Raw genomic sequence first — 25,111 nt, 5'->3', positions numbered from 1 at the left:
AGGGATTAGTTGCGGCAAAAATCCTGTGGAGTATACACATGTGCCACAGGGGAAAACTATCCCTCAGTGGCAAAAGGGTTAATTAAGACATGCAAGGAAATAGATTTATTTTTCCTCTTTTATTCAATTCTCTTTACTTTAGGCCAAAATGAATCTGGAGTTGCTGTCCATAATGAGAGAATATACTTAGTTGGTGGATATTCGATTTGGACAAATGAGCCTCTGGCTTGTATCCAGGTGAGTGGTTGAAGTCCTCTTTTGAAGTTCATTCAAGTGGTTCAGTGAGGTTATTTTTTTGCAGTGCTGAATTGAAGAAAGAGAATATTTACATGTAGAAAGAAGACTGAGCTCCTTTGTGCAGCTAGTTCAGCCACTAAACTTCATTCTGCATCCTAGAAATGATATCTAATGATTGAGTCCTGTTGAAAATAAAGATGGGAATGAGCTTTAACAGTAATATAATATATACGGGATGTGGGGGAAGTGGAATGCCTTTCCCTTTTTTATAAACCAAAACCTGTTGAAATCTTGGTAACAGTACTTCCACATCTGCAAAACTTATTTTCTGTATATTCCAATTCATTCATTTAACAAATGCCCCCTATAATGGTGTTCTTTCCTAGCATTAGTGAGTAGTCGTGTTTTGTGACTGGTCTGAGGGGGGAACCTCTGCTCCCAGAGTATCCTTGGCACATCAACATGTGAGCAGCCTAGACTGGGCAAGCTGCTAGCTGGGCTGTTCAGAACAGCAATGGCTGTTGTTGATATATATAGTCAAGGTGGTATTATTTATGATTTTTTTTTTTAAACAATTCTTACCAGAGCTGTTTTTCTACTTTGCGTTCTCTGATAACATATTGACATGTATTAGCCCTGACCTTTCCCTGATCCCCAGAAAAATATATCATTATAACTATTCATAATATCTAACTTCATCTTTGTGGGAAGATTTTAAATAGATGCTTCAATGTCTTTAATAGTGGCAGGACTATTTGAGCTATTAATTTCTTTTTCACATCTCATAAGGTATGTATCTTTTTTTCAAGAAACTTTCCCATGTTTTCTAAGTTTTCAAAAATGTTAGTATATAGATACTGAGTTCGCTATATTCTACTTTACATTAGTAATATTGCTTTTTTTTTTTTTTCTTTCCTTCCATTCTTGATCTGTCTTGCCCAAGATTTGTCTGGGGATTTTTTTTTTTTTTTTTTTTACTTTTTTTAATTTTTTTTTTAAGTTTTATTTTTAAACTTTACATAATTGTATTAGTTTTGCCAAATATCAAAATGAATCTGCCACAGGTATTTTCTACTGTTGATATAGATAAGTAGTTTTAAGTTAGCAAAGGTAGCATAGAAATGAATATTTAACAGGCTTGTCCTGATGGATGTAGTTTATGATCTAACAGAGGGAATGTAATGTGTTAGTTTAATGTATACGACATGATTTTATATACCTATACATTGCTAAGTAATCCACAGTAAATTGAACATCCATTACCTCACATAGTTGCACATTTGTACTTTTTTCTTAGGAGAACTTTTAAGATTTACTTCCTTAGCAAGTCAAATATGCAATATATTATAGTCAACATTCAGGACATTGTATCCCTGAACTTATTCTTATCACTTTTTTGAGGTATCTTTTGACTAACTCACCTATTTCTGTCACGCCCCACTGCTTGCCTCTTGCAACCACCAATATGTCTTTGCTTTCTATGAGTTCAATTTTTTTTTTTATTTCACATGTAAGTGAGGTCATAGAGTTTTGTCTTTTTCTGACACATTTTTTTTTTTTTGGATTGGCCAGAAAGTTTGCTTGGGTTTTTCCATAAGATGGTACAGAAAAACCTGAACAAACTTTTTGGCCAACCCATTACCTAGAATGATGATGCCCTCAAGGTCCATATATGTTGTTGCAAAAGGACTTCGTATTTTAATGTCTCCTTCTATATATATATGTGTGTGTGTGTAGATAGATAATTATCTCACATCTTATTTCCATGTCCTGGCTATTATATACAGTGCTGCAGTGAATAGGGTACAGATGTCTCTTCATGATACTGATTTTGTTTTCTTTGCATAAATACCCAGAAGTGGAGTTACTAAATCATAAGGTATTTTTAACTTTTTGCAGCAACTTCATACTTTTTTCCAATAGTAGCTGCATCATTACTAGAAAGCATTATAAAGCTAGTGGATGAAGGTGATGGAATTCCAGCCAAGCTATTTAAATCCTAGAAGATGATGCTGGTCAAGTGCTACCCTTAATGTCAGCAAATTTGTCAGTTTTCATTCCAATTCCAAAGAAGGGCAGTCCCAAAAATGTTTAATCTCCCAGACAGTTGTGCTCATTTCATGTTAGTACGGTTATGTTCAAAATCGTTCAAGCTAGGCTTCAGCAGTATGTGAACTGAGAATTTCCAGATGGACAAGCTGGGTTTAGAAAAGGCAGAGGAACCAGAAATCAAATTGCCAACATTCGCTGGATCATAGAGAAAGCAAGGGAATTCCAGAAAGACATCTGTTTCACCTACTATGCTAGAGATTTAGAGTGTGTGGATCACACAAACTGTGGAAAATTCAAGAGATGGGAATACCAGACCACCTTCCCTGTCTTCTGAGAAACCTGTGTGCAGGCCAAGAAGCAACAGTTAGAACTGGACATGCCACAAAGGACTGGTTCCAAAGTGGGAAAGGAGTATATCAGGGCTATATATTGTCACCCTGCTTATTTAACTTATATGCAGAGTATATCATGAGAAATGCCAGGCTGGATGAATCACAAGCTGGAATCAAGATTGTTGGGAGAAGTATCAACAACCTCATATATGCATATGATACCACTCTAATGGCAGAAAGTGAAGAGGAACTAAAGAGCCTCTTGATGAAGGTGAAAGAGGAGAGTAAAAAAGCTGGCTTGAAACTCAACATTAAAAAAACAAAGATCATGGCATCCGGTCCCATCACTTCATGGGGAATAGATGGGTAAACAACGGAAACAGTGACAGACTTTATTTTCTTGGGCTCTGAAATCACTGCTGATGGAAACTGCAGCCATGAAATTAAAAGACATTTGTTTCTTGGAAGAAAAACTGACAAACCTAGACAGCATATCAAAAAGCAGAGACATCACTTTGCCAATAGTGATCCCCCTAGTCAAAGGCATGGTTTTTCTAGTAGTCACGTATAGATTTAAGAGTTGTACCATAAAGAAGGCTGAGCACCAGAGAATTGATGCTTTCAAACTGTGGTGCCAGAGAAGACTCTTGAGAGTCCCTTGGACAGCAAGGAGATCAAAGCAGTCAATCCTAAAGGAAATCAACCCTGAATATTCATTGGAAGGACTGATGCTGAAGGTCCAATACTTTGGCCACCTGATATGAAGAACCGACTCATTGGAAAAGACCCTGATGCTGGGAAAGACTGAAGGCAAAAGGAGAAGGAGGTGGTAGGAGATGGTTAGATAGAATCACCGACTAAATGGACATGAGTTTGAACAAACTCTGGGAGACAGTGAAGGACTGGGAAGCCTTCTGTGCTGAAGTCCATGGGGCTGCAAAGAGTCAGATACCACTTAGCACCTGAACAACAACAGAGCTACACCAATTTACATGCTTTCCCTACCGAAGGTGCACAGGGTCACTAATCATGGACACTAATTAACTCATTACATCTGGTTTCCCAAACAAATCTGTTTTCAAAAAGATGAAGGAGTACATGTGTGTATCTTAAGCCACTGAGGATATTCTAGAGTAGCCTCAGGATTAAGGTGATTCTGAAAGAGGCAGTTCATACATTTTAATCAAATAAATTTTAATCAAAGCTTGTGTTAATGGAATAAATTTCATCTCTGAGATTGGACAATAAAAGATCCTAATGTATCTGTTTTTTTAAAAAAATAAGCATTATGGGTAGTTCTGCATTCCCATAGTCACTTTGAAGTACCACATCAATCAATCATTTGCAAAAGCTGTGTTTATTTCCTTGGCTGGCATGTTAGTCCCACAAAGCACAGATAAGCAGGATAAAGGCTTTTAAGAGCCTTTATTATTTGTAGATAATAAGTTCATATAAGCATATGAGTTGTCATTTAAAGAGAGGCTTGGAATGTTAAGTCTTCATGGATAACAGACTCATCACATATCTTCGATTTTAGCTACTGACAGCTGATTATAGGTTACATTATCATTCATTCTAAACCATGGCTGTACAGTCTGAAGTATTTATTTTTTGGGTGACTACAGAACTATTTATTTTGGTTCATTAACAGTAAATATGTTGATGGTTGAAGAGACTGCCTACATGTTCGAGCCATTTCCTTCCTACTTTCTGGAAGAATATCCAGCAGAGAAGATAATGAGAGACTGAAATAGTATTTATGAGAAGACACTGACTAGACAGTAGAAATTCCTGAGTACATGTCATCAGGTTGAAAATCACAGGAGCCAAGACAAGAGGGTGGAGTAGAGGACACAAGCTGACCTCTTCTATGGAAATACCAAAATCACAGCTAACTGCTGACCAACCACTGACGCATGCTGGAAGCTACCAAGATACCCTGCATCCATAAGACGGTGGGAGGGATCAATTGTGATGAAGTTCAACCCCATACATGCCGGGTGGGCAACCCACAAACCCAAAACTAATTATATCACAGAAGTTCTCCCACAGGAGTAAAAGTTCTGAGCCCCACATCAGGCTCCCCAGCATGGGCGTCTGGCAACAGGGGGAGCCCCCAGAGAATCTGGCTTTGAAGGCCAGTGTAGTTTAGTCACAGGAATTTCACAGGACTGGGGGAAACAAATTCCATTCACGGAGGGCACTCACAGAGTCTTGTGTGTACCAGAACTCAGGAAAAAGAGTCACTGTCCTTGTATGAGACTAGGCCAGACTTACCTGCTAATATTGGAGGCTCTCCTGCATGGGGGGTGGGGGTGTGTGGCCGTGAAGTCAGAATGGTGTAAATCACTGCTGCGGAACAATAAAGGATGAAAAGAATAGTCTAAGAGACCTCTGGACAATAGTAAATGCACTAACATTTGCATTATAGGGGTCCCAGAAGAAGAGAGAGAGAACAGACCTGAGGAAACCTTTGAAGAGACAATAGCTAAAAACTTCTCTAACATGGGGAAGGAAACAGTTACCCAAGTCCAGGAAGCACAGAGTCCCAGGAAGGATAAATTCAAGGAGGAATATGCTGAGACAGTAATAAACTGACAGAAATTAAAGGCAAAGAAAAAGTGCTAAAATCAATAAGGGAAAAAAATAATGTACAAGGAAACTCCCATAAGGTTATCAACTGATTTCTCTGCAGGTAAGAAGGGAATGTGGCATGATACATTTAAACTGATGAAAGGGAAGAACCTACAACCTACTCAACAAGGCTCCCTGAAGATTTGACAAGAAACCAAAAGCTTTACAGATAAGCAGAAGCTAAGAGAATTCAGCACCACCAGACCAGCTTTGCAACAAATACTAAAGGAGCTTCTCCAGGTGGAAAAGAAAAGGCCGTGACTAGAAACAGAATTACGAATGGGAAAGCTCACTGGTAAAGACAGACATACAGTGAAGGTAGGAAATCATCTGCACACAAATATGGTATCAAAATCAGCAATTGTGAGGAGAGCACAAATGAAAGATATTGGAGATGCACCAAAAAAAATAATTACAGGCCAATATCACTGATGTGAACATAGATGTAAAAATCCTCAACAAAACATTAACAATACATTAAAGGGCTCATACACCATGATCAAACGGGGTTTATCTCAGGGATGCAAGGATTTTTCGATATCTGCAAATCAGTCTGTGATATACCACACCCACAAATTGAAGAATAAAACCCATATGATCATCTCAATAGATGCAGGGAAAGCTGCTGATAAAATTTAACACCCATTTACAATTAAAAAACTCTCCAGAAAGTAGGCATAGAGGGAGCCTACCTAAAATAATTAAAGGCCATATGTGACAGACCTACAGCTAACATCATAATCAACAGTGAAAAGCTGAAAGCATTTCCTCTAAGATTAGGAAAAAGACAAGGATGTTTACTCATACCACTTTATTAAACGTAGATGTGGAAGTTATAGCCATGGTAATCCAAAGAGAAATAAAGTGAATCCAAATTGGCAAAGAGGGAGTGAAACTGTCACTGTTTGCAGATGACATGATACTATATATAGAAAATCCTAGAGATGCTACCAGAAAACTACCAAAGCTTGCTAATGAATTTGGTAAAATTGCAAGATACAAAATAAATGCAAGGAAATCTGTTGCATTTCTATACACTAACAATGAAAGATCAGAAAGAGAAATTAAAATAATCCCACTGCATCAAAAAGAATAAGATACTTAGGAATAAATCTAAGGAAGCTAAAGACCAGGACTCTGAAAACTGTTAGATGCTGATAAATTAAAGATGATACAAACAGAAGATATACAGTATCTTTGAATTGGAAGAAATCAATATAGTTATTAATAAAATGACCAATAATACCCAAGACAATCTACAGATTGAATGCCTTCCCTATCTAATTACCAACAACATTTTTCACAGAACTGGAACAAAATTTTTTGAAAAATTTATATGGAAGCACAAAAGCCAAATAGCCAAATCAATCTTGAGAAAGAAAAGCAGAGTTGGAGGAAAGAGGTTCCCTGACCTTCGGACAGTACCACAAAGCTATAGTCATCAAACAGTATGGTACTGGCAGGAAAACAGAAATATAAGTCAACAGAACAGGATAGAAAGCCTGGTCAATTATACACCAACGGTCAATTAATCTACAAGAAAGGAAGCAAGACTATATATACAATGGAGAAAACAGTTTCTTCAATAAATAGTGGTAGGAAAAATTAAATTACAGTTTTTAACACAATACACAAAAATAAACTCAAAATGGATTAAAGACATAAATATAAGACCCAATACTGTACAACTCCTACAGGAAAACATAGGCAGACCACTCTTTGATATAAATTGCAGCAGTATCTTTTTTGATCTGTCTCCTAGAATAATGGAAATAAAAACAAAAATAAACAGATGGGACTTAAAAGCTTTTGCACAGCAAAGGAAACTATAAAAAAAATCAGCAAAAGATGGCCCACAGAATGGGAAAAAATATTTGCAAATGGTGCATCTGACAAGGGATTTCCAAAATTTACAGACATCTCATGTGGCTCAATATCAGAAAAATCCAAACAAAAAATGAAAAGACCTAAATCTGTGTCATCTGTCATAGATGGTCACAGATGACCAAGAAGCACATGAGAAGACACTCAACATCATTAAAAATTAGAGAAATGCAAATCAAAACTACAGTATCACCTCATACCAGTCAGAATGGCCATCATCAAAAAGTCTACAAACAGTAAATGTTGGAGAGTGTGGAGGAAAGGAAACCCTGCTACACTGTTGGGAATGTAAATTGGTACAACCAGGATGGAGAACAGTATGGAGGCTCCTTAAAAAGCTAAAAATAGAGCTACCACATGATCCAGCAATCCAACTCCTGGGCATGTATCTGGAGAAAACCATGTTTCAAAGGATATGTGCACCCTAATTTTCATTGCAACACAGTGTTGCAATAGCCAAGACATGAAATCAACCTAAAATGTCTATCAACAGAGGAATGGATAAAGAAGATGTGGTACATATATACAGTGGAATATTACTCGGCCATTAAAAAGAATGAAATAATGCCATTTGTAACGACATGGATGGACCTGGAGATTATTGTGCTAAGTGAAGTTGCTGCTGCTGCTAAGTCGCTTCAGTCGTGTCCGACTCTGTGTGACCTCATAGACGGCAGCCCACCAGGCTCCCCAGTCCCTGGGATTCTCCAGGCAAGAACACTGGAGTGGGTTGCCATTTCCTTCTCCAATGCACGAAAGTGAAAAGTGTAAGTAAAGCCGCTCAGTCGTGTCCGACCCTCAGCGACCCCATGGACCGCAGCCTTCCAGGCTTCTCCGGCCATGGGATTTTCCAGGCAGGAGTACTGGAGTGGGGTGCCATTGCCTTCTCCCTAAGTGAAGTTAGAGAAAGTCAGTTATCATATGATACCATTCATATGCAAAATCTAAAAAAAGATGATACAAATGAACTTATTTACAAAACAGAAACAGACTCACAGATTTAGAGAACAAATTTATGATAACCATGGGGGGAGAATCGAGGGGGAGGGATAGGCTGGGAGTTTGAGATTGACATGTACTATGTTTAAAACAGATAACCAACATGGAGCTACTATAAATCACAGGGTACATGGCTCAATACTCTGTAACAACCTAAATGGGAAAAGAATTTCAAAAAGGATAGATATATGTATAACTGAATCACTTTGTCATATACTGAAAACAATCAACATTGTTAACCAACTATACTCCAATGTAAAATAAAAATTAAAACAAAAAAAAATTTTTAAGCTCCAAAACATTGAATAAATTGAGATATGATCTGTGAAGGAAAAAAGTACAGGCAAGAGTGGAGAAAATAGTATAGATGTTAAAAATATCAAAAGTTTAAGTTTTTTTTAATAAGTCACAAATATGTAGAATTCTTGGATTCTAAAGGCATGGCTGGCTAAGACTAGTGAAACTCACACTTAAATAGTTCACAGAGTGGTCTGTTAACATCCAGAAGGACTCGTCTTTTTTTTTTCCCATCTTGAAAATACCAGCCAGTAACCTATTAGACTGACCCTTCTGGACTCTCATTAAAGTTTATTTAACTATCATTTGTAGGATTCAGCCACACAGGGATGAAGCATGTCAAATGTTGAGAAACCATACTTTTTTATCTTCTTTTCTGCTGTGTGACTTACCACAAACCGTTTAACCCATTATGAGGACAACTGAAACGAGAAAAGCTGAGATGCTCTTAAATTATAAAGATTGGGCTTTGGACTTGTTAGTAATACTTATGCATGGAAAATGTTAAGTCCTGAGGAGTCAGGTGCTCTTGTTTATTCAGTGGGTGTGTAAGCAAGCAGCTGGCACAGAGCTTGACTCTAGTCTGGTAGGTATCCTGTGGATGACAAGCATAAAGGAGCAGCTGCCTAAGTGATTGGTCTGTGCTGTCAGATCACCTCCACTGCTCTTCACTTACGATTACTTCTTTTTGGCTGGAGGATATGCTGCCAAGTTGGCACTTCCTTCTCCCCAATGCCTTCTCTCTGCCAGCTTTCAAGGGAGCGTTTTGGAGAAAAACCACCAACCCTTCGTTCTCCCCGTCTTACAGATTAAATAAATTACATCTGCTCAGTGGCTTCCCAGGTGGCATAGTGGTAAAGAATCTGCCTGCCAATACAGGGGATGCAAGAGACATGGGTTCAATTCCTGGGTCAGGAAGATCCCCTGGAGTAGGAAATGGCAACCCACTCCAGTATTCTTGCCTGGTGAATCCCATGGACAGAGGAGCCTGGTGGGGTTACAGTCCATGGGGTTGCAGAGTTGGACCTGACTGAGCACGCACATAGGCACTTACCATACGCAGTCTCTCTTGGTCCAGGAAACCAGACAAAAGTTCTCTGGATGGGTGACTTCAGCTTTTGTGCTCCAAAAATGTATTCAGTTGGGGCGGGGATGTCACAAAATGGCATGAAATCCTTATTCTTTTTTGGGTTGCAACTCTGAGCCAAAAAACTGGCTCTACCACTTATTAGCTATGTGACCTTGAGTAAGTCACACAGCTAGTCAAATTCACAGGGTGGGGGAATAATACTTGTCAAATTGATCTTGAAGTTTCTCCAGGAAAGAATACAAGAATTACCAAGAAATGCTTGAAAATGAATGAGAGAGACATGCCCTTACCCAAAGTAACTGTAAATGTGCTATTGTAGGAAGATACATAAATCAACAAAAGAGAACAAAGAAAAATCTGTATGTAGCATATACTGAAGTGATTTAAAATTAGTAGTGACAGGGCATATTGTTCAGTAAATGGGATGGGACAGCTAAATGTCCATTTGGGGGAAAAAAGCTACAGGTATGATCTTTTACTCTAGGCCTTACTGATGTCCGTCTTTATGGGCTTGGATCCCCAAATCTCAAGGGCCCCTTTCATCTGAAATAGTGCATTATTGCATTAAAAGCTTAAGAATTATCCACTTAGGTGACAGATGTGGGTGTAAGAGTGGATGGGATCACTGAAGAGTGCCACAGGGTCTGTGGTTGGAATGCTGGGGCACGTCTGCATTTAGGATGTGGCTGGAAGAAGTGGACCAAAGTGGCTGACACCAGGACAATATGAATGACAAACTGTTTTTTTAAGGTCATAGAACCCAAGGAAGGAAAAGTTTTAAATGAAGTTAGAGGAAGGTCGTATGAAGACAGGATAAGATGATTGAGGGCTATTTTTATGGGTTCGACAAGTATGACATGGCCAGCTTGTCTTATAAAAGAATCTTCCTAGTACTAAGATTAAACCAGAAATCAGTGAGGTGACAGCAGGCACTAACTAACAAAGATTCTTTTCCATATAAGGAAAGAGATGTAACTCCAGCTTAACAAGGAAATAACTGGGGAAAAATCTCCAGAAGCAACTGATTTTCTTGAACCTGTTACGAAGCTATAATATTCTCTGTGCCAGACCCTGCGCGAGATGATCTCACCAGTTTTCAGAGCAAAGCTGCAAAGTCAATGTTGTTTTCATATTGCAGATGAGGATTTGTAAGCCAGCATACAAACAACGCTTACTAGTTTGGGCAAGTTACTTAACCAGTCTAAGGCCGTTTTATTAAAGGACGATAATGCTGCCTGCATCTCAACACTTGTTCTGAAGCCTAAATAATTATAAACAAACATCTATGTACATACACATAAATGTGTAGAATAGTATTTTACAGGAACTAAATACATATTTCTGGTACAACACTGTGAGGAAAATAGCAATATGTAAGATATAGTCATGTCAGCATAACTGAAATTAACTGCAGGTTCTCTTTCATGTGTACACAGCTTTATTTTGAACAACCACCTTTAACATACAGATTTTTCCCTTCCTTTGTAGGTACTGGATGTAAGTAGAGAAGGCAAAGAAGAAGTATTCTACGGGCCTAGACTCCCTTTTGCTTCCAATGGAATAGCAGCATGCTTCCTCCCCGCTCCGTATTTCACATGCCCTAACCTTCAGACTCTTCAAGTGCCTCATCACAGGATTGGCACTGTCTGAAAAGCCAGTGCTTTCTTAATAACTGTCATGAACAGGAGGAAAAAAAGCCTGACTTTTGAATACTGGGCATGAAAATACTCAGTGCTCAATGCTTCCTTGTTCTGTTTTCTAGATCTTATTATATTCAGATAAACATAAGCAAAAAATGAAGTTTTCTAAAATACACATTATTGAAAATGCCTGTCACTCTTCTCCGTGTGTGTCAATATACAGTATGTATGACTTTTACTGTGGTGTTAGCTTAGGGCCGACTGAGTGGTCTATGGGTCTTTAAAGCATTCTTTATACACCTTGTCTAATCAGTGCTGTCCAGGACACTACACTCTTAGTGAGGCAGTTTATTTCACAAGTACTGCCGTCAGTGATCTTCAAAAAAATTGTCAGTACTTAATATCTTTACTAAACCCTGGGTTTGTAATTTTTCTGTTAAAAATCCAACATTATACAACACTGCTGTATAAGCAGAGTACTCACCATTATGACATCATAAATTTTTAAATGCCATATTTTATTCAAGGTAATATGAATAACAGAAATACACTGGAATAGCAGGTGGAGTACCCAGATTTTTCACCTTGGTTGCTCTGTGACCTTGGCTTAACTTTACAGAGCTTCAAGTTTCTCACTTTTTAAGGAGGGCAATTATTGATTTACATATTAATTCAGAAGAACGTTGTGAGGATTGGGCAAATGCTCTGAAGTACTTTGCCTAAAAAAAAAAAAAAAAAATCACTCAAAATACAAGGTATTTTACTGTCTTTAGAACTTTGTAATTGAACCGGGAGATTATTTTTGAAGTTTAAAAATTACTGGATAGAACTTGGAAGACATACTATAAGATGATTCTGAAAAGCATGTAAAAGAGACATACTAATTAGAAAACAGGGAGTTTACCAAAGCCAAAGATTCCTAAACTTGTACAAACCCTTGCCTCAAATTCATTTAAGACTATTTAGTGAAAAGTGACATTTTAAAGCTCGAAAAAAAAAATTAGTTGGACTAATTTTGGTATCATAAAGTGCTTTGACATAAATTTGAACCTAGAATCAGTAGTTCTAATAAAAGTTTTTCCACTTTGTCAAAGGTTATGTCAATCTTGAGTGCTTGTGGGATTCTTCTCCATCACCAATACATATTACTACCATTTTTAATAATGCACAAGAATTTTTTAGGCTAGGTTTTTGGATTTGCTTCGTCTATAACAAAAAGTTAACAAATTAAACAACTCAATAATCGTATTTGAACATAAATTCCACAACTACAATGTGAGTTTTCCCCCTTTCTCTAATCTTGTTACAATAAATCACCTTTCTTAAAAGGAAGATTTCACTTTTATTCCTTGGTATAGTTTAAGCATTCAGCAATCCTTGGCTTATAGGAAACTGTCATTTTGTTCATGTAGCCACTTTTAGTAAGCAGAAGTGAATAAAAATATTTTTATCCTAAGTAGAGAAATCACTAACTTTATATATTATATAGTACCTAAAACACTTATTTTAAATATGTATTAAATATCAATATATTAAAAATAAACATAATTTTTGGCTGTTCAGATTAAGGGGGGAGGGGAGACTAGGGTAAGAAAAAGAGTAGTAAAATTTTAAAAGAAAAGATTTAAGTTTAGAAACAAAAAACCTTAGAGGAGTATTTGTACAGTTCTGAAAATTGATAATTGCTATTTAGAAGGAAAACAGAGTCTCTTTATAAAGTACAAACCATCTAAATTTTTAAAAATGCCTTACTTACAGTGTCAGGAAAGTGGACTCCAACATTTCAGAAATCTTTTCAACATGGACCTAAACAGTTATTTCAGATTTACTAAAATTTCTACTTGACACAGATTTCTTCCCTCCAGGAATTTTACCTTATAAAACAATCTATTTTTAATCCCAGATTCTCTACCCAATTATTAAAAGGGAAATGGTCTAAAAGTGAACTTGTTTGACTGATAAATGGAAAGGCAGCCTGAGATTATTCTAATTTCTGTGAAAACGTCTAACTACTCATTTAAAACAAATCAGTATATATTATCAAACCTTTCCTTGTATAGTACTACTCAGTAATAATTGTATAATTAATAATTGTATATAGTAATAATACTATACAATAGAAGTCGGAATTTTTATATAAATTTTACATAATTTTCAGAACCATAATTGTAAACAAAGAATAGCATCCAAAGTACAGCAACCCTTCCCCACAAAGAAAAAAATCCAGATCACTTATAATTCGATCCTGTCCCTCAAATTACCAATCATAAGAGCTAATAAGAAAAATTCTAGAGAACAATGGCTGGTCATAAAAAACAAAGTCCACTGAAACTATTCAAATACATGTTTTCTATTATAGTGAACTATTCTACAGTAATAAATCTTCCATTTTTACTCTTCAAAGACCATACCGTATTTGTATTTATTAATTTCAATTTCCATAAAACCATGAAACCTAAAACAATTTAAATATCAAGATTGTACTTTAAAAAAGAAAAAGCAGTAACACAGATATTTGCAGTGTTCTTACTCTAGGAGGAAAAGCCAGAAAAGACATGAATCTTTAAAATAAAGATAATAAAATGTATGTAAAACGCAATGAAATTCCTTAGATCTTTAAGAGCAAAATGCCAATTGGTTATTTTTAGGGTATTTTTCGCACCATTTCTCTGTATTTTCCTCACAGTTTAGCCGTATGTGTATTGTATACCCTCAGCCATTATAGTAGCTGAAAAATTAACTTTCTTTTGTTAAGGCAGAGTATAAAAGCAATAGGACTAAGTAAGATAAAAAATATTCCTCTAGGTAACATGGTTCGTTTTTATTTTGGTTTTCAAAGAGTCAATCTGTCATAAAAAGGAAGTTGAATAATCACAAGTGCAGTGTAAGTTGAATATATGCATTTTTATTATATCTCATTACTTTGTACACAAATAACTTAAAACGTGTATAAAATTAAAATGCCCGGAATTTTTCTAAAAGCATAATTCACAAGTGCAATGAACTGGGTAACTATCTTCACATCAAAAACTTCAATAAGCAGAAGTTGGTCAGTTCTAATCATTTGATACTGATTTTGGTAAACTTAACAATATAGTTTATCACAGAATCAAAATATAAATCTCATATCTTACATCAAATATGTGAAAGAATATACTATTTTGCTAGTTCCCCAACCGTTTTATACAAACAGAGCCTGTTATTTATACTAACATACTCTCCACTTGACTGACAATGCAATATTTTTAACCCTAGGAGGAGGCAGCAGGAGATCGGTTTTTGGAAGATATAAGGTTTATGTAAAAAAAGAGTATGAATCAAAAACCAGTGGTTTAGAACAGATAACACAGTTTTTGGTGAAGTTTCTATGATATCTGCCTTTTATCTCTGAAACAAAGTGTTAAGTTGATGCGTAGAACTTAGAGAAAGTAGTTTTCTTAAGGTTTTTCCCAACTGTAACAGCTTGTCAAATTCTTATATGATTATATAATCCTAAAAATAAAAACTGCCAAGATTCTATGAATGTATATGCAAAGGAGTCCATGTAATTAGTTATAAACAGTAGTTTTAACGATTTGTGATGAAGCACAGAAGAAGATAAAAATAACAATGTATAGTGAAAATACACACCTAACAACCCACAAATAATTTTTTTTACTTACCCCCCAAAACAAAAAAGTCAAATATGCTTAGTAAGAAAATAAAATTTGCTAGGGATAAGGAAAGATGTAAAAGTTTATACTGTGAAACTCTTCCAGTACAAACGCACTGAATACTGAATGATTTTGTATAGAGACAATACACCCATGTCGTCTTCTCCCCTATGAAAACCTAATTAAATGTTCAATTGAAATTTAAATCAAACCAAATCTGAGTGTCTAATAAAAGTCCTTTTCATCACCGTGTTGTCCTTCAATCATCTTTTACACTCCACCTGATATTTTAAAGAAACTGACTGGAATACTTATGTATAGAAAGTGAAAGTGTTAGTCACTGAGTAGCGTCCGACTCTACTCATTGCTACTCAGTGCAATGCTACGCTACTCTACTCAGTGTGAAGAGCTGACTCACTGGAAAAGACCCTGATGCTGGGAAAGATTGAGGACAGGAGGAGAAGGGGATAGAGGATGAGATAGCTGGATGGCATCACTGACTCAATGTACGTGAGTTTGAGCCCATTCTGGGAGATGGTGAAGGACAGGGAAGCCTGGCCTGCTGCAGTCCACGGGGTCGCAAAGAGTCGGACATGACTGAGCAACTGAACAAGTGTCTGACTCTGCAACCCCATGGACTAGCCCGCCAGGCTCATTTGTCCATGGAATTCTCCAGGTAAGAATACTGGGGTGGGTAGCCATTCCCTTCTCCAGGGAATCTTCCTAACCCACAGATGAAATCCAGGTCTCCTGCATTGCAGGCAGATTCTTTAACATCTGAACCACCAAGGAAGCCTAATATGTATATTTTAATTTTCCTATTTGAGGATCTTAAAGTTAGGTTTCTGTAGAAATGGTGGTAAGCTGGCAAACTGAATGAGGCCCACAGTGTAGAATGAACATGTCATTCAGCGAAAGCAGCCAAGACAGCCTACTCTCCTGCTTGAGTTGAGTTTGGAAAGAGAACGTATATTGTCAGGGAGCAGGAATTCTCCTGACAGAAGGGCTTCAATGTCAGCTTACTAACAATGGGAAGTAAATGGAGGTCCTTGAGCAGCAAAGTAACAAAGTAGTCTTCTAGGAACATTAAGGTCAGAACTATGTCAAGAATAAATTTCAATAGTCCAGAGATAAGGAGCCGATTATAGTGCCTAATAAATTTGGATGCACATGATGGCAAAGAGAAAAAAATAGCAAGAGCTTGTACTGCTGACCAGATGAAAAGTGGGGAACAATGAAGAATCCAAGAAACATCAAGGTTAGGTGAACTGGGAAAGTGGTGTATGTTCTGGGTAGAAAATGACGGCAAAGACAGTGTCACTTTCTCTGGAAAAGAAGGTGAGAAAGGCAGCTTGACATGTTGCCCTGAGATTCCAGGAGAATCCAACTAGATGTTTAGAGAAAAAGCAGTACTAGATACAGATGTGAAAGATAAAGTTATTAGCTACCAGAAGAATGTTGAGACAGAGCAGGTGAAGGGCCAGATCTTACCAGTGGGGAGAAGAAGGGAAAATGTGTATGTAGGAAGAAGCAGTTATCGCTGAGGAAGGGATGAGAAGAAAAAAGAGAATGCGATGTCACACAGGTGCCAAAGCACAAGGGAAATGAGAACACATTCCAGATTTGACCACAAGAGACTGGCTTACCTTAACAATGGTAGAAGCAGTCACCTCAGATATTACAGGGATTTTAGGGGAAAAAGAACATTAAGGAAGCAACTATAAGACTATTCTAAGTCTGGGAATGGAAAGAGAGAAGACTATAGAAATAAGGGTCAGTGAAGATTTTTAAGAAACGGAACTGAATCATAAATTTTCTTTTTTCTTCAACAAACAAAACAGTTTAAAATTTTACTGATTCACAAATTAAAAATATATATCTACATATACATGTTACAGACTTTCTTGTTACTGAGTTTTATGTATAAATTTATTAATATACACAGGTACATATCCTAATACAGGATTTAGTAACAGATTTTCTTAACCCTTAAAAAGTTTCATAAGCTAAGAGCAAGATTATCTAAGACATCTTTATCAATTTCCCTTGGGGAGGAATACACACACACACACACACACACACACAAATAACCCTTTAAAGGCACTCCATTAAATATTTTAAATTTCAACTGCTAAAACTTGTAAAATAATACATCATTAGTAATAATACATCATTAGTAAGTCACTATTATAATGAAAAGAAATTCATTGCTATGAAGTCTTGCTGTTGCTCCTGCTGCTAAGTTTCTTCAGTCATGTCTGACTCTGTGTGACCCCACAGACAGCAGCCCACAAGGCTCCTCCATCCCTGGGATTTTCCAGGCAACTGGAGTGGGTTGCCATTCCAGGCAACTGGAGTGGATTTTCCAGGTACTGGAGTGGGTTGCCATTTCCTTCTCCAATGCATGAAAGTGAAAAGTGAAAGTGAAGTCCCTCAGTCGTGTCCGACTCTTCGAAACCCCATGGACTGCAGCCCACCAGGCCCTCTGTCCATGGGATTTTCCAGGCAAGAGTACTGGAGTAGGGTGCCATTGCCTTCTCCGGCTATGAAGTCTTAAGTAACCTTAAAGAGGCTTTTATTCATCCTATTTATTGAATTAGTTTATTTAGGGGTAAAATAGACCATTTATAAGTCATGCAGTCCTTTAGACTTTACAAATTCCAATAAGGAAAGGTCTATTAACTAACTATAGTTTCCTGACTGCAGTGCATGTAAAAGATACTTGAGCCAGAAAAGGGGTGAAAATGTTTTCCTGAAGGAATAGTGAAACCATGATAAACACTAGAGGCCCCAGAAGAAAACAAGTTATTTCAAAGTTAGCAAACATGACATGTAAGAAAACACTGAAAAGAAGTAGAATCATTCATCTAGGACATACTGTTAGAAAAGAACAAAACTGAGAAGTTTCTTTACTTTTGTGCATGAGATACAGTAATCATGGCTGTATGCCTAACAATGTAGGTCACCAAATACTTTCACATACATTTTAATTACATGATTATAAATTGGCTATCCCACTGATTCTTACCAGAACACTGTGAAATTTCAGTAAGTATTATTACTCATTTTTCTCCATGAGGAAATTAAGGCTCAGAAAAGATTAAGAATCTGCTCATGGTCACAAAGTGGAACTGGGTTTAAGACCCACATGGGTTCTCAGCACTAAGACTGGAACTGTTTTTACCAAATAATGCTCACTAGAAAAAGGAGTCAAGGACAATGCCCAACCCAGTAAAATAAATCTGAAATTTCAGATAATTAAAGAGTTGAGAAATGAACTGCTACAGGAAACTAAGCTGGTTCCCTGCAAATATGTAAGATGCTAGTTCATAAGAGGCTGTAGTTGAAGAGCAAGTGGATAATTCGGCTGACTTTTCAGAACTCTCCTGTTAATTTGTAACCTTAAAAAAGTTCCAGAATATTATTTATTCTCTTTTTAAAGGCTCTTATTTATCCTCCTCTTGATATGACAACTCCAAAAGAAAGGATGAATAGAAAAACATCTGGCAACTGTTGAACCCCAAGTATAAACACTGTTGCTGCTGCTAAGTCACTTCAGTCATGTCTGACTCTGTGCGACCCCATAGACGGCAGCCCACCAGGCTCCCCCGTCCCTGGGATTCTCCAGGCAAGAACACTGGAGTGGGTTGCCATTTCCTTCTCCAATGCATGAAAGTGAAAAGTGAAAGTGAAGTTGCTCAGTCGTGTCTGACTCTTCACAACCCCATGGACTGCAGCCTACCAGGCTCCTCCGTCCATGGGATTTTCCAGGCAAGAGTACTGGAGTGGGGTGCCATTGCCTTAGCCCAAGTCAAAAAAAAATTTATATATGTATCTGTATAATCCCTTAGCCAGATTCAGTTTCATTTCTCAAGAGTTCAGTGTGCTCTGAAAGAATTTTATTAACTTGCCTCAAACATAGTATAAAAAAGGATAACAAAGACACAGTCCTATCTCCTGACCATTCCTCAAAAGAAACCAAACAATAAAAACAAGCAAACAAGAAAGCAACCAAGTAACAAAGCCAGCATAGGGCAGCCAGGTAATGTGAAATAGTGTTATGATTTAACATAACTTGTAAAGAAACAAAAAACAGAAATAAATTACTTGCAAGGCAGAAAGTCACACTACAATAAAATGCCCATGGATCAATCAGTACAAACCTGCATAGACACACAGACAGCACTCCCGGATAGGAAAACTTTAAGTTTCTTTAGTTTAACTAAAACTGCTTCAAAACAGAATGCAGTTTTACCAAGTTCCAAAGATTCTATAACATATTTAATTAACTTTTATTTTCTTATTTATATACTTTATACTTACAGGTATGTACGGAAAAGATCCTATAAAGTATCTTTAACAGAACATTATACAATTAATAAAAGTAGGAGTCAAATGGCACAAAGTGGCTTTAGGTAGTTATAATTAATGTTGAGGATGAAATCACAACATAGATTCAATATGATCATTTTCCAGTCTCTGTATCTCATCTTGTCCCACTTGTCCTAGCTGAGATAAAAGTTTGCTATAGGCTTCCCTGTAAAGACAAAAGAAAAGAAGAGTGAGATACATGTTTATTGCTGCTGTGCAGTTGCTGAATCGTGTCAGACTCTGTGAACTCATGGACTGCAGCACTCCAGGCTTCCTGTCCTTCACTATCTCCCAGAGTTAGCTCAAACTCATGTCTATTAAAGTCGGTGATGCCATCCAACCATCTCATCCTCTGCAGCCCCCTTCTCCTGCCCTCAGTCTTTCCAGCATCAGGGTCTTTTCCCTTTTAAAACAACCTCTCTGGGACATACAGACTTATCCCACCATGTTTCATTACTCTAAATAGTCCACCACTATGTTCAGTCATAAGCCTATAGGGAAAAAAAAGAGCCTGTATCTATTTTTGACCAAAAGCATATTATCTAGTTGAGTCACTAACCCTATTCACTGGAACAGACTCCAAATCTTTATAAATGGGAAAATAGGCCATTACTAGGAAAATGAATCAAGATTTCATAATCATTGTCCAAAAGGATATAATCAAATAATCAAACATACCTCTGTGCACTATTTCTGCCAAGGCCCCACTTCCGCTCTGAATTCTTCAGAGACTGAGTAAGGGTAGGAACCAAGTGGATAACAACCTGCTGGTCCAATGCTGCTACTGCTTCTAAAATGCTGTAAATCTGATAGTCATATCTCATACCATAATCTTCAATAAACTGCCTGAAAGTAAAACAGGTTACTTAGAATTACTCTTGGGGCAATTACTTGGGCTAGTATCTAGCCAATTATAGCAACAAGCTGTAAACTGAATGCAAGAAAAATCACTTTATGTAAGATTATCATAAGGATCTATGATAGACGCCATACAGACTGAAACTTGAAAATAAAGAAAAGAAATGGCTTCAGCGTGAGCCATGACCAGAGTGATGGCATTAAGAGGGAGAGGGAAGAGTTGGAATCCCAAGAGGAAGAATTAACAGGGAAAAATCTAATGCCAGAGACTTTTCTGCTACACTTTGCATGTGGTCAATCTGGATGGTAAGGGTGTAAAAGAGACTAAAACAGAAAACGAGTCCAGTTTTCTGGTTATTTTGTTTAACTTTTAGTTAATTATTCCTATCTCTAGATAAACAGTATTTCTATGATGAAAGCAAGTTACTTCTAAATAATTTCTATATTCCTTAATTGAACAAGAGACTTTAGACCCACAGAAGAATAAAATATGAAGAATATATATTTATAAAGAATATTTATATAATTATACATTATATATAAAGAATTATATATTTTAATTGTAAAATTTCCACTCTCCCCACCTTCGCCAAAAGTCACCTAGCTTAGTAAACTGTACTTAACAAACATGTAATTTTTGTTCATATAAAATCCTTCCTTGTCTCTTAGGGTTTTACAGTTTTCTTAAACCCAGTATTTATTTCAAATGATCACAATTTTTATATTCTGTAAATAAACTGTGAACAACTGACAAGTCCCAACTACATGATAAGAAAGAAAGCTGAGGAATCAAAAATCCCACACAGAATGAAGGAAATGGACCCAAACTATTTAACACAGTGGTGCTATGGTAGAGATACATGAAATGAAGCTCAACGGGTAGAAACTATGAGAAAGATACACTTTAAAAGTACTGCTTTAACAGAAAGCCTAAGATTCTATATAGTGCAAGGCAGGAAAACAGAAACAAAACAGAAAACGTTCTACAAGTTGCAGTTATTCTTACGAAGGAACAACGGATCTGTATATAAAGTCTGTGCTTCACAATTTACATCCAGTGGAGCTCTGGGGGTTCACGGCATCTAAAGTGAACAGGAAGACCAGAGACAGGCACTTCCACACTGGCTGCTGAGTAGCACGTTTACCAGCTCCATAGCCTGTATACCTGTCGCTATGACTCACGTTTTCCACTTTTTCCTCTGAAACACATGCAAGCATCTTCTTACTAAATTCTCAGGTAATGTAAAGTCATTTTTCTCCCTAGTAATTTTATTTTTTAATAAAACAACAACATAGCAGAACTACTGCCAAAAATATAATAATTGAAACTACAAACAAGTAGTAACACATTATGTTTTGGATAATTAGTTATTTAGAAAACATGTTGACTGTCAAATGGCTGGCAATAGTCTCCTTGCCAGTTGGCATATTTTCCAGTTACCTAAACACAGAAGTCAGCTGGGCGGCAGGTTCTCCTCCTGACCCCACTTGGCAGGCTCTGACCATGCATTGCAAGTTCTCGGTGGCCAGCCTTTTAACTAGGAGGGAAAATTACAGCATTACACATTGTGCCTGAATTCACCATCTGGATCCTCATTTTCATGAGCACTCTAGATTTAGAAAAACATGTTGTTTTCTTAAAGTATGTACATGCTTTTTTATTTTTCAAAGTGAAATAGTTATGAGCTTTTGTTCTAAAGTCTCCCTATCTTCCATTTTAAGAAAATACAAAACACTTGAGGCTATTTTTCACGTGACTGAAAAAATACTGTAACTGAAAAAATACATGTGAAGATATGCCTTTCTATCAGAAAAGAGTTCGTATTCAAAACATTCGACCATCCTAACACTGCAAACTGTCACACACTGACAACAGATAACCTTTAATACTTCCGCTTACAGATTGATTTTTTAAATTCATATTCCTTCCATTCACAAATACATATGCAGTAAATTAGAAAATATCCCTTCCATTTACAAATACATATGTAGGAAATTAGAAACTACCAACAGTTCATCTGTTCTTAAAATTAGATTTATATATTTGTTGTTCAGTTGCTAAGTTGTGTCTGACTGCGACACCATGGACTGCGTATATACACAAATCCATCAGTTGATGGTCTACATATATATATAAAAGCAACTACTGTTGATGCTAATTTCCTTTTTAAAGATAGCAAAGTTACAAAGAGATCATTTACATTCTTTCAGTATTTAACCAAATCCTTTACAGCTGTGCATTTGTATATAAAATGGTAAAAAAAAAAAAAAAAAATCAAGAAAGAACCAAAAATTCACCATGTTCCAAGTGTTAATTCATTTTTTATACTGTTTTTGGCATATTAAATATAAGTAGCTGGGGAGAAAAATTACTTTCTCTAAAGAATAAGAAAATCTTCAGAAACTGTAATCCACTATGGCAATGCACAAGAACCTAAATTAATTAAGCAGCAGATAATGTTTTCCATAGCATGAGGATAATGGATAAGGAAGATATAGCATACTTGTCTTTACTGAACAAGTAAGTTCTCATATCAGATGCAATTCTAGAGCCAGTATAAATGATTCTTCTTAAAGATGCTTCCTTGAAAAAAACCCCCAAAATCCACAAGTTCTTTTGTGGAAAAGTACCAGAACATGAAGACATACCCCTCATAAAGTATTAAAAGTAAGCACTGTTTCTTAAAAATAACAGATTTAGGTATAATTCACATATAAAAACTAACCTTTTAAAGTGTACAGTTCATTGGCTTTTAGTATATTCATAAGAATTGTGAAGCTATCACCACTATCTAATTTCAGAACATTTTTATCACCTCCCTCCAAAACTTTACACCTATTAGCAGTCATTCCCCATGTTCTTCCTCCCTCAGTCCCTGGAACCACTGATGTACTTTTTGTCTCTATGGATTGTCTATTCTAGGAATTTCATATAGATGGACTCATACAGATTTGGTTTTATGTATCTGCCTTCCTTTCCTTAGCAAAATGTTTTAAGGTTCACTCATGTTATGGAACATGTTAGTACTTCATTCCTTCTCATGGTCAAATACCATTCCATTGTATGGACTTACTTCATCTGTTTATCAGTTCATTAGATGATTAGTTGATGGATATCTGGGTTGCCTCCATTTTGGCTATTACGGGTAACACTGTAGTGAGCATTAGTGTACACGGTTTCTAAAAAAATCTATCCTCTTTGTTTATTTCTTTAACTGAACTGGGCATTGTTTTTAAACACTGGGTTATCTTTCAGTTTTTTTTAAAATAACAGCTTTATTATCATATAATTTATATACAATATAACTCACCCATTTAACACATACAATTCAATGGTTTTTAGTATAATTACAGAACTGTGCAACTGTCACTGCAATTTCAGAACATTTTCTTTATCCTGAAAAGAAACACTGCTCCCTTTAAAGCTATTACCTCCTGTCCTCTGATACCCTCTCAGCAACCACTAATCTACTTTCATACCCCCTAAGCAACTGCTAATCTACTTTCCATCTCTGTAGATTTAACTACTCCGGATATTTCATATAAATAGAACCATATAATATGTGGTCTTGTGTTAACTGGTTTCTTTCACTTATAATAATGTTTACAATACATTCTATAGCAATACATGCTGTAGCAATACTTCCTGCAGCATGAATTAGTACTTCACTCCTTATAGCGAATATATATTTAATATTATATCCAAATAATATTCTCTTGTATGGATAGATCACATTAAAAAAATCCATCCATCAGATGATGGTATTCCATCTTTGGCTATTATAATACTACTACAAATATTAAAGTACAAGTTTCTGTGTGGATATATGTTTTCATTAATCTTGGGAATATATTAAACTTAGGAGTGCACTGCTAGATCACAAGGTAACTAACTCTATGTTCAACTATTTGAGGAATCAGACTTCCCTGGTGGCTCGGACAGTAAAGCGTCTGCCTGCAATGCGGGAGACCCGGGTTCAATCCCTGGGTTGGGAAGATCCTCTGGAGAAGGAAATGGCAGTCCATTCCAGTATTCTTGCCTGGAAAATTCCATGGACTGAGGAGCCTGGTAGGCTACCGTCCATGGGGTCACAAAGAGTCAGACACGACTGAGCAACTTCACTTCACTTCACTTCCCAAGTGGCAACACCATTTTACATTCCCAAAAGCAGTAAATGAGGATGCAGATTTCTCCATGTTCTTGCCAATTTTTGTTATTATCTTATTCATTATAGCCAACCTAGTGAGCGTGAAGTGGTATCTCACTGTAGTTTTGATTTGCATTCCCCTCATGACTAATGATGGTGAGCACTTTTTCAGGTGCTTTTTAGCCACTTGTTTATATTCTTTGGAGGAAACTGTATTCAAATCCTTTGCCTGTTGTTTCTTTTTTTAAAACTACTGAGTTTTATTCTTCATATACTCTTGATACAACTTCCTTATCACATCAGTAATATGCAAATGCTTTCTCCCATTCTCTGAGTTGTCTTTTTATTAATACTTTTTTGACAGTGCTCTTTGAAACACAAAAGTTCTTTATTTTGATTAAGTCTAATTTATGTGTCTTGTTCTGTGGCTTGTGCTTTTGATGTCCTGTTTAAGAATTCATTGCCAAATCCAAGATCATGAAGATTTAGTCTTGCTTTAAGAGATTTACAGTTTTAACTCTGACATTTAGGTCTATAAACCTGTTTGAATTAATTTTTGCATATAGTGTGAAATAAAGGTGCAAGTTCAATCTTTTGAATTTGGCTATCCATTTGATTTAGCACAATTTGTTGAAAAGACTATTTTCCCTCTATTGAATCTTCCTGGCACCCTTGTTTAAAGAAAAGAAAAAGTCAGTTGACCATAGATACATAGGTTATTTCTGGACTTTCAGTTCTATCTCACTGATCTATATGTCTGTCTTCATGCCAGCACTACACTGTTTTGATTACTGTTGCTTTGTACTAAGTTTTCAAATTGAAAAGTGTTATCGTCCAACTTTGTTCTTCTTTAAGATTTTTTTGGCTATTCTAGGTCCCTTGTACGATTACACGAACTGTAGAATCAGTCTGTCAA

General features: G+C 36.5%; 2 protein-coding genes across 9 annotated transcripts in view; one reads left to right on the top strand and one right to left on the bottom strand.

Moving 5' to 3' along the window:
• The window catches only part of KLHL32 (kelch like family member 32), a 221,254-nt gene extending 206,189 nt beyond the window's left edge, over nucleotides 1-15,065 (top strand). For all 7 annotated transcript variants that reach the window (XM_070796050.1, XM_070796051.1, XM_070796048.1 and 4 more), the window contains 2 exons: nucleotides 143-237; nucleotides 11,014-15,065. In XM_070796050.1, the coding sequence (XP_070652151.1) occupies nucleotides 143-237; nucleotides 11,014-11,175 (257 nt within the window). In that variant the 3' untranslated portion in view covers nucleotides 11,176-15,065. The remainder of the gene's footprint in view (nucleotides 1-142; nucleotides 238-11,013) is intronic.
• The window catches only part of MMS22L (MMS22 like, DNA repair protein), a 129,476-nt gene continuing 118,415 nt past the window's right edge, over nucleotides 14,051-25,111 (bottom strand). For both annotated transcript variants that reach the window (XM_019967329.2, XM_019967330.2), the window contains exons 23-25: nucleotides 21,489-21,585; nucleotides 19,868-20,035; nucleotides 14,051-19,355 (exon numbers count right to left, since the gene is read on the bottom strand). In XM_019967329.2, the coding sequence (XP_019822888.2) occupies nucleotides 19,262-19,355; nucleotides 19,868-20,035; nucleotides 21,489-21,585 (359 nt within the window). In that variant the 3' untranslated portion in view covers nucleotides 14,051-19,261. The remainder of the gene's footprint in view (nucleotides 19,356-19,867; nucleotides 20,036-21,488; nucleotides 21,586-25,111) is intronic.

The sequence above is a fragment of the Bos indicus genome, chromosome 9 (genome assembly GCF_029378745.1).
Source record: "Bos indicus isolate NIAB-ARS_2022 breed Sahiwal x Tharparkar chromosome 9, NIAB-ARS_B.indTharparkar_mat_pri_1.0, whole genome shotgun sequence".
Classification (NCBI taxonomy): Eukaryota; Metazoa; Chordata; class Mammalia; order Artiodactyla; family Bovidae; genus Bos; species Bos indicus.
The sequence above is the reverse complement of the archived record's forward strand: the minus strand, read 5'-3'. Positions and strand labels throughout refer to the sequence as shown.